Source organism: Onychomys torridus, chromosome 3, assembly GCF_903995425.1.
Source record: "Onychomys torridus chromosome 3, mOncTor1.1, whole genome shotgun sequence".
NCBI lineage: Eukaryota > Metazoa > Chordata > Mammalia > Rodentia > Cricetidae > Onychomys > Onychomys torridus.
Window position 1 is genome coordinate 139,186,452 of NC_050445.1, and position 19,277 is coordinate 139,205,728.

General features: G+C 49.4%; 2 protein-coding genes and 1 non-coding gene across 6 annotated transcripts; all 3 read right to left on the bottom strand.

Annotated features, from left to right (window-relative positions):
* Nucleotides 1-258: 258 nt before the first annotated feature.
* On the bottom strand, nt 259-9,030 carry Tapbpl (TAP binding protein like). The gene is made up of 7 exons (XM_036182855.1): nt 8,556-9,030; nt 7,406-7,633; nt 6,999-7,271; nt 4,673-5,011; nt 2,433-2,738; nt 821-904; nt 259-669 (listed from the first exon to the last, which is right to left on the bottom strand). The coding sequence occupies exons 1-7, from the start codon at nt 8,617-8,619 to the stop codon at nt 626-628; spliced, it is 1,338 nt and encodes a 445-aa protein (XP_036038748.1). The 5' UTR covers nt 8,620-9,030; the 3' UTR covers nt 259-625.
* A 1,174-nt stretch (nt 9,031-10,204) lies between these two features.
* On the bottom strand, nt 10,205-16,579 carry Cd27 (CD27 molecule). 4 transcript variants are annotated; one of them, XM_036182865.1, is made up of 6 exons: nt 16,444-16,579; nt 16,169-16,300; nt 11,657-11,836; nt 11,376-11,441; nt 10,759-10,878; nt 10,205-10,569 (listed from the first exon to the last, which is right to left on the bottom strand). In XM_036182865.1, the coding sequence occupies exons 1-6, from the start codon at nt 16,577-16,579 to the stop codon at nt 10,448-10,450; spliced, it is 756 nt and encodes a 251-aa protein (XP_036038758.1). In that variant the 3' UTR covers nt 10,205-10,447. The 4 variants fall into 4 exon arrangements, with proteins under 4 accessions (XP_036038758.1, XP_036038757.1, XP_036038759.1 ...); XM_036182864.1 differs by having other exon boundaries at nt 11,376-11,453; XM_036182866.1 differs by lacking the exon at nt 11,657-11,836.
* On the bottom strand, nt 14,037-14,142 carry LOC118580952. Its single transcript, XR_004944603.1, has one exon. It is a non-coding gene; the product is annotated as a U6 spliceosomal RNA (small nuclear RNA).
* Nucleotides 16,580-19,277: the final 2,698 nt, after the last annotated feature.

Here is a 19,277-nt window from a genome sequence, read left to right on the forward strand (position 1 = left end):
TGTATTCACAGCATACTTCATAGGAATGAGCACAGAGGCCTCTCCTGTGGCTGAGGGAATATAGTCTGAGAATCACAAAACTGGCAGTTGTCTGAAGAGTCAGGACTTTCAGTTCTGACAATACAGCAGGGTGAGGCCCTGACAGGCCTCTGAGGGCCTCTGCTTCAGATCCTGAAACTGCAAGATGGAGCAGCTAGGGATGGGGACCCAGGGATCTGTTGGACCAGCAAGGAGGGAGACAAAGTAGAAAAGCTTCACTCTGTAGACACAAAATATTTTTATTTTGACAGCTTTAAGAGTTTGTGAGTGGTGGCCAGTTCCTATTCTCTTCCCTGCTTCCCTTCACCGGCCTGGTCTTTGACTTCTGAACACCTCACTTTAAACGTGGCTGTCAGTGTTAGCCCCCACTCTGATAGGTCCGTCCTCCTGCTGTCTCCCCCTGTTCATTAGCCCAGGGTCTTCTCACAGCGGAAGAAGGCCGAGGCCTGTCCAGACCAGTACCCACCACCTCACTCCTCTATGTGGTGCCTCCTTCAGGCCTATTTCAGTCCCACACCTCAGCACAGGATCCTTTCGGTAGCTAGAACACGGGAACTCTGCTTTTCACTTGGAGGCAAGACAGCGGCTACCCAGAGTGTCTCATAGTCTTGGTGGACCTTGACAAAGAAGCTGAGAAAAAATGGAACAAGATTGGTTTCAAATGGGGTAATTCCAGAAGCGGGTACTGGAGACACAGTGGAAACTCTGGAACTCGGCACCTTGGGCTTCCCCCCTGGTTTAGGTGGGTAGTACTTAGGAGTGGGTTGATGGACAGACTCACCTTGCTCTCTCTGAAGCCCCAGAAACAAGAGTGCAAGAAGGAAGAGAACGCTGGCGCAGATGACTCCGAAGGCTATCCTCTGCTCTGTGGGGAGAGAGCACAGAGGCACGTGCTGAGCCCTCACCCTAGAGCACCACTCCACTTAGGAGGAGCTCTGGTGTGGGTGCTCGTGAATCCTTACTGGAGGCCCTGGGCCCATGCACGCAGCAACCCCCCCCCCCCCCCCACTGTTCCAGACTGTCACATCTGTGCATTACTGTTCTGTCTCATCTCACACCAGGACTGCATTGTTCTGAGACAGGGTCTCCCTGGCATCTGAACTGGCTTTGAACTTGGACCCCTGCTGCACCTTCTAGTGATTATAGGCATGCACCACTATGCCCCTTTCCACCTCGGACATCTGAAAAGGTTTTCAAAAGAGATTGCAGTTGTACTAGCGATGAACAGCAAATAGCTGGGGAACGATGTGAACTGAAACAAAACTTTAGTTTTGGGGAAGCTCATAGTCTGGTGAGCAACCAAATGATGTTTTGGACTCTTGGATACTTTCATTTTGAGGCACATATCCTTTCCTGCTTAAATCTGCAACCTTCTGTGGCCTTTGGGGTGAAGTGCTAGTGTGTGTGGCCTATTGAGATTATAGGGCATACATTTGTGAGGACATTCAGCTTGCCTGCTGGCTACCTTTTCTCTTTTACTATTTACTGGTAGAGAACCTTGAGCAAACTGCTCAGTGTCTGCAGATACCAGCTTTCTCATCTGTAAGGTGATGGTATCTGCAGTCCCAGCTATTGAGGAGGCTGAGTAGGAGGATTGCTTGGGCAGAGGGGTTTGAAGCCTGAATAATAGACCCATTTCCAAGAATAAATAGGTATGATGTGTGACATCATACTCATACTTAAAAGTTGAGTACATTGGGGGTGGAGAGTTGCCTAAGGGGATAAGAGCTCTTGTTGCTCTTATAGAGGACCTGGGGTTCCATTCCTGGCACCCACGTGGTGTAACTCCAGTCCCAGAGGGTCTGATGCTCGCTTCTGGCGTCCATGAACATTGCATGCATGTGGTGCACTTATATTCAGGCAAAACACTCAAACACATCAAATATTGAACTCAATCTAGAGAGCTGAGTTTACAGTGTTTGGTCACATAAATGTGCGGATGTCACTCCCTTGAAATGTCGTCTCTTCTTGCCCTTTCTCTCATACGCCCTCGGCTCTAATCATGTTCCTTAAGTTCTCCCTAGGCTATTGTATAATCTTATTCCACATGGACTGTGCTATGGTCTTCAGGGCTCCCTTCCTGCTGAACTACCTAACTGGGCTCAAGTGCTGTTCTGGGTCTTCTTCCCTGCCTGCCCACTTGTCTCTCCAGCTGTACAAAGCTCCTAGTGGAAAGGAGCAGCACCCCACCCCCAGCCCCTGCACCCCCTCTCCAGCCCAAGCTTATTGTTTGGAGGCTGAGGATTTGTAGTGGTAGAGGTACCACTCTGGAAAAGTAAGTCAAGACTGTGGAGGTTAACAGAACAAGTGCGTGGGCATCAGCACACGGCTGAAGAGGACCTGGAAGCGGAGGAGTCCCCAAGTACGGAGGAAGAGATGGGACACTCCAGTACCTTTGTCAGGGGAAACCCTCCTGCTGACTCGAAGAGGCTCCTCCAGGGAGACGTGGCTAACTTGGCAGATGTAAGTGGCGCCTGTGGGGCCAGGCTCAGCCTTCACGGTGGAAGAGATGCTGTAGGTTCCCATCATGCTTTGCCTGAGGCTGGAGAAGGTGGCACCAGAGACTTGGGCTGGAATTCCACTCAGGTCCTCTCGTATCCATGTCACCACCACATCCAGCGGGTAATAGCCAGAGACACTGCAGATGACGGAGGGTGGCAGTTCCGTGTTTGACAAGTTCAGTTGTACTTTGGGGGGAGCTGGAGAAATGAATGAGGAGTAAGATTGCAGAGGCATCTGATTAGGGCCTGCAGAGGAGCCTGAAGCCTCTCTGAGGGTGAAGGTAGTTTGTGGAGTTGGAAACTTGTCAGTGTTCCAAGGGGTTCGGGTAAGGGTCTACCTGGATGCAAGTCATAAAAGGGTGCACTTTCTGGAAAGTCAGTGACAGGCCAACATGCTTTCTTTCTTTCTTTCTTTTCTTTCTTTCTTTTTTTTTTTTTTAAATAGAGCTAAGAATTCAACCTAGGGTCTTACATGTACTAGCATGTACTTACATGTACTACATGTACTGCCCCCTTGGTTTGCTCCTTATCACCCCTGCAAGCCAGTGATTGCATATTGTGATTGAACAGTTCCCTCTGCCTGCCTTGATAGGCTGCTGCCCCCCAGGAGTATTGGGAGCCTAGTATGAAGGTCCTTGGGCCCACAGGTCTCCAGAGAACCCAGGAACATTAAGCAGCAGATTGTCTTTCCAATGGGAAAGATGAGATACCTGTTCTTCCATCCAGAAAGCTGAGAACTGGAAGTGATCAACAGCCTGGTGATCTGTGTTATCTGTTGGGCCAGGCCTTATCAAGCTCCTACAACCAAGACCAGAGGTGGCCAGTAATCTAAATGACCATGAGAGCCAGAGGCTCCCCCAGGTTCCCACAACCAGGACCAGAGGTGCTAACAGCCCAAATGACCTCTATGCTATCTGTATGGCTGAGGCCAGGCTAGAGCCTTCCCTAAGCCCTTAAGCTAGTGCAGGTAGTCTATCTTTAGAGCCCATCTTCTTGGAAGAAATGACACAGTTTTTGATGTAATTATGGGGGGGTGGTTTATTACACCAGGAAACTTTCCAAATTATACTGTGTTTTAATCTGTTGGGAATAATCTGCTGTGGATATTGCTCTGTATAAATAAAATGCTGTTTGGCCAGTGGCCAGGCAGGAAGCATAGGCGGGACAAGAGAGAAGAGAATTCTGGGTAGTGGAAGGCTGGGTGGAGACGCTGCCAGCCACCACCATGACAAGGAAAATGTGAGGTACAGGTAAGCCACAAGCCACGTGGCAACTTATAGACTAATAGAAATGGATTAATTTAAGATAGAAGAAGTAGATAACAAAAAGCCTGCCACAGCCATACAGTTTGTAAACAATGTAAGTTTCTGTGTGTTTACTTGGTTGGGTCTGAGTGTTTATGGACCTGGCGGGTGAGAGAGATTTGTCCTGACTGGGCCAGGCAGGAAAACTCCAACTACAATAATCTATCTGCCTGATATCAAATTCCCCAAGTCTGATCCAGGTTGACAAAGTCAATGGGAAGTGAGTTTTCATTTTTTTTTTTTTTTTAAAGCTGGGGATGGAACCCAGGGCCTTGTGCTTGCTAGGCAAGCGCTCTACCACTGAGCTAAATCCCCAACCCCTCCTTTTTTTTTTTTTTTAAGATTTATTTATTATGCATTCAGTGTTCTGCCTACATGTGTCCTTGCAGGCCAGAAGATGGCACCAGATTTCATTATGGGTGGTTGTGAGCCACCATGTGGGTGCTGAGAATTGAACTCAGGACCTCTGGAAGAGCAGTCAGTGCTCTTAACCACTAAGCCATCTCTCCAGTTTTCATTTTTACCTCTTCATGGTTAGCTCCCTTGCCTAGACACCTGCAGGGTCCCCCTCAAGGAAGTGGTCTAGGGGACTGAAATTACAGATGGCCAGCCAGGGCTGTAAGATTCTGGACTAGTTATTTCTTGGGGAGAATTATCTTGGTATTCAATGGGACTCCTTATCTGATGCCATCTGGGCCTCTAGGATGAAGATGGTGTTTAGGTTGTGGGAATACATTCTTTCTTTCTGGAAATTCCCTTTGGGTTTGGATTCTAGTCTGGGCAAGACTCCCAATAGGCACCCTTCTCTTCCCTCTGCCAAGACCTTACCTAGGATGTCAAGTGGGATGATTTGTTGAGCTTGGTACAGAGAGGTAGTGATCTGGCAGATGTAGGTCCCCTCATCCTTTACAGTGAGGTTGGGTAAGGTGAGAGAGGCATCCCCCGCCGCATGTAGCTGCTCAGGCTCCAGTGTGGCACCCTTGCGCGTAGCCTGCACCTGCCCTGTCTGCCAGCTGTACACCAGCTGGCCACTGCCTTTATGCTGCAGCCGCCACTCTACGCCAACGAGGTCTAGGCCTGGGGCCATGGAGAGACTGCAGTGCAGGGAGACCGAGGAGCCCAGCAGGCGACGCAGGCTTTGGGTCTCTGATGTCACCTGGAACTCCACTGTGGAGAGAACAAAAGGATGACTTGAGGGCTGTTTCCTCCTCGAGGCCCCATGGCCTCTGAGCCACGGACAGGCAGCTTCTCCAGCCCCCTGCCCCGGACCGCGGAACCGACTGAATTCACTTCCTGTCTAATGGGGCTCTGCGTGGCGCACATGGGCACCTGAACTCATGGTCCTCCTACTTAGGTCTCCAGTGCTGGCGTTGCAGACGAGCACAGCCCCACTCCGCTTACTGTTCAATTCCCCTTCCATGAGGAAAACGCTGGTAAGTCTGTATTGTTGCTAGGAGTAGCCCCCCCCCCCCCCAACCTTGAAATGCTTCTGGGATCATTGTTGATTCCTGAAGCAGGATGGTCTGGACTTTCTGCTGTAACAAGCTATAGCTGTACGTGGGAAGGAACATTTGGGGTGAAGTGTTGTGATACCTACGGTCTAGTCAGTTCAAGGGGAGAAAATGTATCATTTCAGCAGAGGCAGAGAGGAAGTATGACAAGATGAATAACTGGTAAATAGGTCAAGGCTGTGTGGGTGTGTGGTATTTTACCTACTTGTAGGTTGGTTTTTTTTTTTTTTTTTTTTTTTTGTTTTGTTTTGTTTTGTTTTTTTGAGACAGGGTTTCTCTGTGTAGCACTGGCTGTCCTGGAACTCACTCTGTAGAACAGGCTGGCCTCGAACTCTCAGATCCATCTGCCTCTGTCTCCTAAGTGCTGGGATTAGAGGCGTGCACTGCCACAGCTTGGCTTTATTTGTAGGTTTGAATAATCTCAAGAAGGGCAAGGCACTAAGCTACGCAAGGCCTGTGGTAGCTGCTGGACATCTTTTCTGATGTGTCAAGGTTCATTTAAATAGGGCCGTCGAGGCAGTGGGGGTGGTACTGTACTGTTAGTGACTTAGGAGGCATAACAGGATCATAAGTTCAAGGCCTGCTTGTGCACCTTGGTGAGCTCCCCATCTCACAATCAAAACTGAGAAGAGTGTGGTAGACTTGTTAACATGCACAAGGCTCTAGGGTCAGTCCTCAGGACAGGGCAAAATAATAAAGCTTAGTGTTTTAGGGGATCCAGGGATAGGAGAGGAGCCCCCCCATTCACATCTTCTGTGGACCTGCTTGTCTCCTTTTGGAGACAATATTGAACTGGACTCTCCAGACACCTGCCATTATGTTCTCAACTTTTTTGTACCTTGTGGGTGGTGTTAAGTGAGAGAGGGCAAGGACTGGTTTTTTTTAATTAATTAAATATTTTCATTTATTTTGCATCCTGACCACAGTTTCCCCTCCCTCCTCCTCTCCCCCCATCCACTCCTCCGTCTAGTCTCCTCCCATGGGCATCAACAAAGCACATCAAGCTGAAGCAGGCCCCAGCCTCTCCCCGAGGACTGGGGTTTGTTAATAAGAGGTACAGAACACCCTCTGTCTCCCTGTGCTCCGCTGTAATTACCGTCACTGGAAGAAAACACGTGTTTGCCTAACTAAGAGCAGCAACAGCATCTGTAGATGCGTCACCCCATGACAGCCCAGGGAGAGAAGTCATCTCCAGTTTGGAGGAAATACCTGATGATTTTTATATTTTGATCCTTACTCAAGTAAGGATCTCCCAGCATCCCCTGTTCTGGACTCAGGATATGTCTGTGGGGAACCCCAAGAGCACCTACATGATAGAGTATATAGTTCTTCTTTCTATCCTAGCTCTCACAACTAAAAAGAAGAAAGAAGCTTGAGAAAGAGGGAAACTTGGGGCAGCTGAGATGGCACAGTGAGTGAAGGGACTTGCTGCCACGCCTGGTGAACCCACACGGTAGAGAGAGACCCAACGCCACAGTTGTCCTCTGACCTCCACCTGTGTGCTATGGCGCGCGCGCACACACACACACACACACACACACACACACACTCTCTCTCTGTCTCTGTCTCTCTCTCTCAATAAATGTAATACAAATGCAGAATAAACAGGAAGCTTCCTCCAGCCTTGCCCTTGATGTGCTCACCTGCAGTCCTCACAGTACCCTGGGGACTCAGGGGTAGGTTCAGCGCAGGGTGACGGACAGCTCCAGTTGCAGCATCTCCTAGGGTCTTCATCACCATGGAGACGCTGGGGCCCCCTCTAGATACCTGCATGTTGCTGATGAACCAAGTTGCTCCCTCAAAAGTGGCCTCTCGTCTGGCCTGGAGGAAATACTGGGAGATCTCACAGGTCACTGTCTTCCCGCTGCAGTCGGCGTGGAGCAGGGCCTCCGCCTGGGGGATCTGGACCAAGTCCACTGGGGAGAAGGGTGGCACACACACAGAGGTGATGCTGGATGATGCCACCAGGCAGATGGGAAGCAGGCATGGGTGGATGTGATTGGGAACTGGGCTGTCCCCATGGAGGGAGCCTAGGAAGGAAGGCTTTTACCTGAGGCCTCGAAGATAATTGGTGGGTCATCTTTGGCCACTGTGCTCGCTTGGAAATCAGTGATGCCTTCTAGGGAGCCATCATCCAGCACCGGCACCTGCTTCAGCACAAGCAAGGCCTTCTCCCTGCCCCCACTGCTGGCAAAGGCCCCTCGATGCCTGTCTTCTGTCACCAAGAAGCAATCTAAGACTATGTCCGTGGGCTGCCGTCTTTCAGCTGGGGGGGGCTCTGTGGGGAAAGCGAGATCAGCACCTTCTTCCCCCACACTTGCTTGGGTCCTGCTGTCTTGGTGTCCTATCATTTATAAACCCAACTTCTGGGGAGGCACCTGCTACTCAGGCAACTACTCAGTGAATTATTTTAAGTTCTGGATCTGTCCTGGTCAGAGCCCGAGGGATTTATGCTTTTAAATTTTTTGTATTTCAACTGTGGGATACGAGGACATTTCTTGAAAGGAAGTTGCAGTAACAACAACAACAACCACAACAACAACAACAACAACAACAACAACAACCACAAAGGAACAGCCGGGTGTTGGTGGTACATGCCTTTAATCCCAGAGGCCAGCCGGATCTACAGAGTGAGTTCCAGGAAAGGTGCAAAGCTACAGAGAGGAACCCTGTCTCGAAAAACCAAAACCAAACCAAACCAAACCAAACAACGAAGGAACAAATACTGCCGTGGGGGAGAGAGGCTGGGCACTTGCTGTTCCTAGGGCCGCTGACAGCCATTTTCTCATTTCCCAACCTGCCGGAAGTCCTCTGCTTTCTGCCAATGCTGTGAACTCTCTCCTGCTCAGGGAGTCACCTCCCAAGTGATTTCTCAGCCTGGGAAGCCCCTTCTTCTAAGTGGTGGCACCCTGCCCGTTCCACAGAGGAAACCCCTCTTTGTGTGTGTGCATGTGTGTGGTATGGTGTGTGTGGTGTGTGTGTGAGTGTGTGTGTGTGTGTGTGAGTGTGTGTGAGTGTGTGTGTGTGAGTGTGTTTTCAGCTGTAACCCCTCTCCAAATTGGTCCCTCACATCTTAGTGCCACACTCCTCTGCTGGGCTTAGAGGGTAACAGGGAGCTAGCTGTAGCTGTGCTGGGTAGGTGGCTCCCTGGGACTCCCTTAGCTTCCTTCCTCCACCGCCCAGGCAGACTCCGCACTCACCAGTCCCTGCTGCCCCGGAGAGCGCCAAACAGAGCAGCAGACACCAGCGGGGCTCCCAGCCCATGGGGGCTGCTCCCAGGCTCTCCGCCGGCTGCTGGAGAGGCTGCTGGAGATCCCCGGCGGAAGAGAGGGTTCTTTTGAGCACCCCTCACTTGGCTAACCGCTTGTCCTCTGTTTTCTTGCTCTCTCAGCCCGCTTCTCTTTCACTTTCACTTCAACTGTCTTTTGTCGCCTGAAGCCATCAGCGACCAGAGCCCTCCTCACTGTTTGGGGTCCACCCTGCACCCAAGAGTCCCCCAGGGGATCTCAAAACCTGACTTCACCGCGTCATTTTGTTTCCCATCAGCCCTTAGAGACAGCCCGAGAGGGGACGGAGCCAGAAGATAGATCCCTAGTACTCTGGACCCTTCATTCTTTTAGAGCCGTGAAATCCTGTTGGTCTGCCCTGGTGACAACTCCCTGTTCAGGTCCATGACCTCACCGGTGAGATGGGGTGTGGCCTGGCTGTGGGATTGGAGTTTCAGCAGGCTGGAGAACTACAACGTGGAGTTTCACTTTAAACTGTATTTGTAGCCGGGTGGTGGTGGCGCTCACACTTTTAATCCCAGCACTCGGGAGGCAGAGACAGGCGGATCTCTGTGAGTTCGAGGCTAGCCTAGTCTACAGCGCGTGATCCAGGACAGGCACAGAGAAACCGGAGAAACCCTGTCTCCGGGGAAAAAACAAAAACAAAAACAAAACAACAACAAAAACCAACTGTATTTGTGTGTGTGGTGTATATAAACTTGCGGGGTGGGTATGCAGAGCCATGCCTGTGTGTGGAAGGTCAATGAGGACTCTGGGTGTCTTGCTCCATTTCTCCACCTTATTCTTTTGAGATGAGGGTCTCTCTCTGAATCTGGAATTGTTGGGTGGCCAACAAGCGCCAGTGATGTCCTGTCTCCACTCCAACCCCTGCCCTCCTGGCACCCCTAGCCCTTGAGTTACAAGCCCACAGGGCCACGTGGAGTTGTTTTTTCTTCTTTCCTTATGTGTGTGTTGGGTATTTTCCTTTTCTTACAAAGGGTGCTAGAACTCATCCTTCATGCCTTCTTCCCATCCCCCATCTCCCATCCCTCCTCTTTTCTTTGGAAGGGAAACAGACTGTAGAACTTTCACAGCTATTACTGGAGTCCCTGGGCATGATAAGGCCTGGCTCTGGGTTCCAATGCTTGCCTACCCTGAGAGAAAAGGACAGTGTATACAGAACTAGAAAAATGAATTTATTTACAGTTTTAGCTTACACCAAGAGAAAGTCTCTGTCTCTGCTTTGCTCACAGCAGCACCACAGCTGATGGAGAAGATGAGACCGGAGCAGAAGGTATATGTGTCTGTAGATAGTGTCTCCCGTGGCACGTGAGACCTTCCCGCCCCAGGGCCGATACGGGACTTCTGCTGGTGGCCCATTCAAAAGTGTTTTTAAATTTTATTTTTAGTCATGTGTCTGTGTGTCTGTGTGAGTGTATGCTCTGCGTTTGTGGGTGCCAGAGGAGGTCAAAGGTGTCAGATCCCCTGAAATGAGTTACAGGTGGTTTTGAGCCATCTGATGGTACTGGGAATCAAACCCTGGTCCTCCAAAAGAGCAACATGTGCTCTTGACTGCTGAATCATCTCTCCAGCCCTTGGCAGGCCATGTTCATCACCCTCAGCGTGTGATTTTGTCAACTACGGGGCTTCGTTTATAGTAAGTGTGTTTTACAGCTAGAGCCTGGGCCTCCCCAAGCCTGCTGGGCCTCGCACTGGGGACCCTGTTCTTATCACTGTCCGTCTCAGAAGGGTGGGTTCTGATGACGATGGTAGGGGAGATCCCCCTGGACGGTGCCTCAGTGGAAAGGGCCCCGCCCCACCCAGCCTCAAAGGTAGGAAGCAGGCTCCGGTTTCCTGTAGTCTTCCTGGATGGGGATGGCACTGCCCTCCTCCTCCCTGGGGCAGGTGTAAGGACAAGGCTCCTCAGGCACTGCCTGGCTGTCTTCATCTGTGGAAAGACAGTTGGCTGAGTCTTGGTCAGCAGTGGGGAGCGAGGGGAATGAGGTAAGAAGAGAAGAGAAAGCGGGGTGGGGGAGCTAGGGGGGCTGTGGGAAGAACATGGGAAGAGTGAGAGTAGGCTGAGGTTGGGATGGGCTGAGCTGGTGGGCTGGGCAAGGAGGGGAGGCCTGTCTCTTACTTGGCCCATGATTTCTTCTTTGACGGAAGAGCAAGATTCCACCCAGGATGAAGACCAGGAACATGCCGGAGAAGGTCACAAAGATTCGGATACAGTGTGAACTGCACAGGGGCCTTTGGGCTGTGACAGGCAAGGGCACCCAGACGCTTTGTAAGAGGATCTAGCCTTGGACTCCCTCGGCCCAATCCATCCTTTCCCTCACCATCACCCTTGCCCTGCTGGACCAGTCCCCCATCTCCTAATCTCTAACCAGATTATGCTTTCCCCTCCTTTGCCTCCCGCTGTCTGTCTGTCTGTCTCTTTCTCATTTATGTATAGTGAGTGCTTGTGTGTGCTTTCAGAGTCTAGATTGCTCCCTTGAGACAGAGTTCACATCTAAGCTGGAAACTTGGCTGTTTTGGCTAAGGTGACTCTGTCTCTGCTTCTGAATGCCAAGGTCACAAACGACTCTGGTCCTTATCTCATGGTTGCACAGCAAGCACGCTTGTCCACTGAACTTCCTCTGCAGCTCTATACCCCTATCCCTCACTCATGCTTAGGGGCTTCCCACTGGCTGCCCTCTCGGCCTCTCTCCTCTGGACTTTCTCTGAGGGATGGGGATTAGGGAGAAAACTCACATGGCCAGTGGTTATAGAGAGTTGAGGCAGGAAACTGCCTAGTGTGTACAGGCCAGACCGTCCTGGCTTCTGGTATCTCTGGAAGAAAGAGACCGAGTGAATCACAGCAGGAAGTCCACTGCACCCCCAGGATGCACCTGGCTGAAAGCCTGGGATTCTGCCAGAGTGAAAAGGAAGAAGTCAGCCCAGAACCTAGCTGGGAGTAAGTGCAGAGTGGACAGTGCTAGGTAGGCTGGCCCACTGTCCCCAACAGTCTGGACAAGGGGCAGCCTGCTACATACCTTGGGCATAAGGTAAGTGGGTGGGTGGTGGATGTGGGCCTGGAGCCTCAGACTGCTGCATGGTCAGCGCAGGGGTTAGAGGAGGGTCACACTCCGTACATTCCTGGTCCCTGCATTGCCAGCCCTGGGAGCAGGTGCACTCGGCATTGGCAGCAACTGTGCAGTTTCGAGTGAGAAGACCTTGGGAGGAGAGGGCAGGGCCAGGAGAAACGGGATACAGCAGGCCCTTAGGGACCCGAGGTGTCCACTTGCCCCTGACCCTCACTGGAGACCTACTTACTCAAAGGCTATGGATCTCCCTGTCCACCCCTCCCCCCTCACTGCTGCCTGCTGCCTTGCTATTGTTTTTGAAGAATGGTTGACAGAAAATTCACGGGCTGAGAAACAGAAACTGAAAGGAGAGGACTGTATAATTTTCTTTCCTACTCACTGCTACTTTAAAGCTTTTATTGGCATATTATATACTTCTGTGGAGATACACACATCGTAAGTACAAAGCTTAAGATTCAGTACAGGAGACAGAGCGATGGCTCGGCAGGTACCCGATGCCAAACCTGACGGCCTGAGTCCAGTCTTTGCGACCCACATGTTGGAAGAAGAGAACTGGCCCCTGCAAGTTTCCTCTGAATTCCACCAGCAAACTGTGGCTAGCATGCACTCCTCTCACACAAGTAAACAAATAAATGTAATTTAAAAGTTAAAAAACATTGCCAGGTGTGGTTGTGCACACCTTTAACCCCACCCAGCACTCGGGAGGTAGAGGCAGGCGTGTGGGGCCAACTGGGTGTGAGTTCCAGGACAGCCAGGGCTACATAGCGATGTCCTGCCTCAAAAAATAAATAAAAAGTACAAATTAGACTCACAGGTGTAACCAGGAGCACATTAAGGAACAGCAGGTAACCAACACTGTCCCCCTTGTCCTCTTCCGGGAACTAAGCTCTCACAAAGTGGCCATCACTATGACTTCTGCCACCACAAAACAAGTGTGCTCGTATCTCTGCTGTGTGAATGGAATCAAGCAGTGTGACCTCATTCCTGCCTGGCTTCTTTTACTTAACCCTTTGTGAATTTCACCTATGCCGTTGGCTCTAACTGCAGATCATCCTTTCTCATGACTGTATAATATTCCATTGAATGGATATACCACCAGGCATGTATCCATTCATTCTTCTGCCAGTGGACACTTGAGGAGTCTCTAGTTTTTAGCCATTAGGAAGCGTCCCTATGATTCCTGGTATGTTTTAAACTTTACCAGAAACTAACTTGATTGTAGGCATCTATTACCCTTAAAATAGAAAATTTAGTCTAGTGTAGGGACCAGTGCTGGGAGCTGCAATCAGTTATACCAGGGGCAGGGTGCTATGCTGGACTTGTAGGCTGTTGGGGTTGAGGAGGAAAGTGACTCCCTAGAGGCAACAGCCTCTGGATGTGAGACAACACTCCTGGGGGTCCTAAAGGTAGGAGAGGGATGGAGAAACAGCAGATGGCCAAGACCTGCATCAACTCTAACACGTTTCTTTTGCTCATGGCTTGTTAGGACGGAAAGAAGGACAATTTCTCTATGGTCCTATGGCTTCTTTTCTGAATTCTGATCAAGTTGCTATGAGAACTTAGTTTCCTTGTGGCCAGTCAGGAATTGTGAGCCAGCCTGGACCAGGATCTTCTCAGGAAGAGTAAGAGAAGCCTGGGGGACTGCGGTGGTGGTGGTGGTGGTGGTGGTGGTGGGGTGAGGATGGGGTGAGGGTGGGGCGTGGTGAAAGCAAAGCTGGGCTGGGCTGCTGACAGGTGGACGAAGTGCTGTTGTCTTTGGTTGGGAGCACCAAGGACCTAGGGGTCCTTATTGTACCTGAACTGAGCATAAATTCCCCATCTTAAAGATGTGGGCATGGGGTCTAGCAAAGGCCAGACCCAGTGGGCCTGCGCCCTGTTGCCTTGCTCTGGCTGCCTGATACCTGGGGTGAGGCTGAGCCCCACGGACAAAGGTGATGGACCAGTCTGGAACACAGTGAAGGTTGAGGGCAGACCGGCTGTCAGCACAAGGTCTTTTGACAGGGCTACAGAGTGAGCGAGCCAGGAGCTTCGACTAAGGAATCCCCAACCCTGCGTAGGCTGCTGCCAGGGAGAGAGAATCTTATTTCTAAGTTGCCTCAGGAATATTTCTGTTGCTTTGATGGGCATGGTGGCACATGCCTTTAATCCCAGACTTTAGGAGACAGATAAATCTCTAAAGGAGGCCAGTTTGGTCTAGATATCGCTCCAGGCCAGCCTAGGCTACACAGAGAAAACTTGTCTCAAAAAAAAACCAAAACCAAGCAAGCAACAGCAACAGCAACAACAAAATGATGTTGCTTTTATTATGCTTTTGTTTTCCTTGGTGTATAAAAATATGGAATGTTTCATGAATCTGTGTGGCATCCTTGCATACAGCCATGTTCATCTTCGTTATATCTTCCCAGTTTTAGTGTCTGTGCTGCCTAAGGGAGCCCTTGATTATGACTAATATCCTTTAATGCTGTGCTGAGGATTTGATAAGGATCAATCAAGCCCAACCACTGAGTTGTGGAAAAAACTTTTTTTTTTTTTTTTTTTTTTTTTTAGACAGTGTTTCTCTGTGTGTCTCTGGCTGTCTTAGAACTAGCTACATAGACCAGGCTGGCTTCAAACTCACAAAGAGCCACCTCCCTTTGGAGCTCTAGGCTTAAAGTTGTGAGCCACCATGCCTGGCCCATTCTTTTTTTTTTTTTTAAAGAATATAATATTAAGCTGGGTGGTGTTGGCACACACCTTTAGTCCTAGCACTCAGGAGGCAGAGGCTGGTAGATCTTTGTGAGTTCGAGGCCGGCCTGGACTACAAAGTGAGTTCCAGGACAGCCAGGGCTGCTCAGAGAAACCCTGTCTTGAAAAGCAAACAAACAAAGCATATCAAAAGACAATTTAGTGAAGCCACATGGTTAAGTCACAACTAAGTCTCATTGGGATATAGAAAAAAACCTTTTACTTATATGAAACTTTAAACACTTGGAAAAGTAACTCTGTTTGATTTAGGCACAGTGTAATATTTCTGCAGGAATTATCTGAAATTCCCACAGACCAGGCTTTTGTTGTTATATCTGCCTCACTGTAACCATCTGGGATGGTCCTGTAAGTTGCTGTTGCCTCTGCTTTCCAGAACGTATTCTCTTCTAATGTTATTAAAATCCATTTCTACTTCCTACAGATTTTTTCAACAACAATTAATTTTTTTCTACATGTGAAAAAGTGTCTCACTGGCAACCATTATTTCAAAGGGGCCTCTTGAAAGTGTGCTGTTCTAGTGTATGATAGACAGACTTCCTGAGTCCCCAACAGAGGAAGGGAGATGACAGCAGAGTTTGAAAACAAAGCTGTAGATCTCTTACCTCTTCATTTGCAAAAAGTAAAAATTTATTAATAGCAAGGACAGATTTATTTGCTTTCTCCTCAAAATGGCTTTTGTGCAAAAAAGTTGCTACTCCTGATTTCTGGTGTCATTTCCTAACTCCCAAGTTTTGAACGACTGGCCTGCAAATGTTTGTCCACTGCAGGAACACGGGAACACACGTAGTTCATTGGCTGGAAGTGGCTTTTCTGGGACCTGGTCTTCTGGAACTATCCCCACTTAAATGATTTTTTTTCACTTTTTCCTTCCTTCCTTCCTTTCTTCCTTCCTTCCTTCCTTCCTTCCTTCCTTCCTTCCTTCCTTCCTCCCTCCCTCCCTCCCTCCCTCCCTCCCTCCCTCCCTCCCTTCCTTCTTTCTTTCTTTCTCTCTTTCTCTTTTTCTTTCTTTTTACTTTTTTCCAACACAGGGTCTTTGTGTATTGGAATTCCAATACAGCTCTGGCTGTCCCGGAACTTGCTTTGTAGAACAGACTGGCCTCAAACTCACAGAGATCTGCCTTCCTCTGCCTCTGCCTTCTGGGAGCTGGGATTAAAGGTGTGTGACACCATCCAAGGCAAATTAAATTTTTCCATTTCTGTGTGTACTCACACCCACATATGAGCTTGGAGGACAACTTACAAGTTGGTTCTTTCCTTCTTCTACCATGTGGCCCAGAAAATGAACTCAGGTTGCCAGGCTTGGTGGCAAGTATCTTTGCCTACTAAACCATCTTGTTGGTTGGCTTTTTTTTTTTTGAGATAGGGTCAGGCTGGCCTTGAACTCCCATGATCAAGTGATCCTCCTCCAGCCTCCACCTGCCCTTCCTTGTGGTTGGGATTATGGGTATGTGCCACTGCACCTGGCAATATCACCCTTTTTATTGTCCGAATCCTATCTACAGAGTCCTTCTCACTGATCCTTCAACTCTGCATATCTTCCACAAAATGCTGGATAGAGAGGCACACCATGCTCCAGCATTGGCTCCGTTTTTCATGAGCCTTGAAGCTGGGGAAGCTCTCTGACTCCAACCCTTCTGGCTTCTCCACACCAGCTCCACCAGCCTTGCAGCCCCGGATTTGCCCGGTGTCACGTTTGGCACACCCTGCCCCTCTTACCTGAGTTACAATGCCTGCAGCTCTCGCAGTGGGGACGGGTGTGGTAGTCTGGAGAGAAGGAGATGCCTGGTATGCACCGGTCACACAGGGCAGCTGTTCTGTTCCGACTACAGTCATTCACAAAGAAAGTGCCTGCGAGCGGAGGGTCCAGAATCAAGGCCCAGGCAAGGTGCTTCCTCCAGGGCTGCCTGACTTGGCTTGAGCTCAGTCTTAGCCCACACATCTCCCTTCATCTTCAGTGACATCTCCCCAGCCCTGCTGAGGTCCATCCTTACCTGGCTCACACATCTGGCAGCACAGTCCTCCCCGAGTCCAGTAATGTCTGGCTGGACAGCTCTTGGAAGCTGGGGCAGCTGAGAGTCCTACCAAGGTCCCCAGCAGGCAGAGCCAGTAGGGAGGTGGCCAAGCCATGGCTCCTGCCTAGGGAGATGTTTCCTGAGCCCCAGCTACTGGTGCATCGGCACTGGTGCCTCCTCTGTGCTCTGGGCAGCAGCCGCAGTGCCTCCCCTTGTGGGGGTGAGCCAATCTCTGATGGCAGTTGTGGCTGGGTTTTTTTTTTTTGTGTGTGTGTGTGTGTGTTTTTCTCACAGCAGCCTCCCCCCCCCCCCCCTTTTCTTTTCCGCACTCTAAGAGACTGAAGGGGCAAACCCAGCCCTGCTGTTCTTTGCAGACATGTGCCCTCCTTGGCCTCCACCACCCTCGCTTGAGAAGCCAGCCAGCAGCTGACCCATCTGCATAGGCTGCTTTTGCAGAAGAGGGTTCTGCATCTGCGTGCAGCTGCCTGTCTTGTTCACAGGGCTGGACATTAGATGCCCTCATCTGCTCCTGGCTTGTCTCCTCTCTCACATCCCTTTCAGAGATGGCCAGTTTAAAGGAATGAAGGGGGCAGACTGCAGGCTACTTCTGAAGTTCGTGGGGTCAGACTGGTGTTCAGACTCTGCATAAAACTAGTGCCATAAAACACCCCATTACAGGTGGGGTGACACAACTGAACGTGACATAGTTTTGGGAGATGGGCTTGTTTATCCCAGGACAGCCTCAAATTTGCTTTGTTGCTGAGGATGGCTTTGAAATTCTGAGTGCTGCTGATGTTACAGGGCTGTGCCACCACACCAGGTTTATGTGGTGCTAAGGATTGAACCTAAGGCTTTTTGCATCCTGGGCAAACACTACTATCTGAGCAATATCCCCAGCCCTGAACATGACACACATGCAGCAACAGCAAAGCCATTGCATGTAGAGAGGGGATGAGTCATGACGACCACCAGCCTTGCCTAACTGAGATTTGGTTTTATGACCACAAGCTATTCCAGCATTGCTTGTAATTAAAGGTCAAGAGGTAGCCCTGTGTCTCTTAACCGTGCTATAAGATCACCCTGTAATCCTTGTGTGTGTGCATGTGTGTACAGGTGCTCATGTGTATGCATGTGTGTAGAGGTCTAGAGACAGCCTTGGTTTCATTCCTCAGGCACATTTACTGTAATCATCATATCATCATCATATCATATCATATCATCATATCATATCATATCATCATCATCATCATATCATCATCATCATCATCATATCATCATCATATCATCATCATCATCATATCATCATCATATCATCATCATCATCATATCATAATAATCATCATCATCATCATATCATATCATATCATATCATATCATATCATCATCATCATATCATATCATCATCATATCATATCATATCATCATATCATATCATATCATCATCATCATCATATCATATCATCATCATATCATATCATATCATAATAATCATCATATCATCATCATCATCATATCATCATCATCATCATATCATCATCATCATCATATCATCATCATCATCATATCATCATATCATCATCATCATCATATCATCATCATCATCATCATCATCATCATCATCATATCATATCATCATCATCATCATCATCATATCATCATCACCATCATCATCATCATATCATCATATCATCATCACCTCATCATCATCATCATCATCATCATATCATCATCACCATCATCATCATCATCATCATCATCATATCATCATATCATCATCACCATCATCATCATCATTATCATATCATCATCATCATATCATCATATCATCATCATCATCATCATCATCATCATCTTGAGGTAGGGTTTCTCACTGGCCAGTAGAGGAGGCTGGCTGACCAGTAAACCAGCAAACCCTGGCTCTTCCTGTTCCCACTCTTCCAACACTTCGATGAATACAGGCTGCCAAACCCAGCCTTTTTAAAAACATGGGATCTGGAGATCAAACTCAGGTCTTTGTGCTTTCCTGCCGAGCTGTCAATCCAGCCAGATTTCCTTTCCTCTTTATGGCAGCCTGTGACACAGATGTGACCTGCTGCCCATCAAGACCTTGCCAACTCTCCTGCTTGACTTAATCCCATTTATGACCCTTCCTTCCTGCTTCTGGCTGGGCTGGTCACTGATGTCCTCAGGCACCTGAACCATCACCCCTCATGGCCCAGGGCACCTGGGAGTAAAGGTGGGGTCCTGTATGGGCCATCTTAAGCCTGCTGACTAGCTCCTCTGGGAAATCGGATTTGAGGATGCTGAAGTCTCTGCACTTGAGTTGTATGGACCGTTGAACTCCCCCACTCTTTCGCTGGTGGTTTATCTCAAGCACACTTCTCATTTGGGGGCTTCACGCTGTTTCCACCCTGCCGGTGAAATGTCACAACCCTGTGGTCGCACCTGGGGGATGTTAGATCTGTTTCTCTATCTTGTGCTTCAGTTTCCTGTCTCTTCATTTTTTCCACCCTCCTTCCCCCCCCCCCCTGCCACCCCCAGCCCTTCAAGAGTCCACTCAAGCCCAGGAGCCACAGTGTGTTATGGTTTATAGAATTGTTCAAGGGAAACTACCCTCCGCCATGTGCCCATCACAGACCAAGACAACTCTGGGACTGGAGAATTTGATTCCTCATTCCCAGGCTCCAATAGCTTCACCTTTAATCATAAATCTTAAGGCAAGTGTGATGGGGGAGGGTAGCTGATAGCTGGCCTGCAGGAGTAGATGTGACCCTGGCATTGAGGAAGTCCAGAGAGAAAGTTGCTGCAAGGGG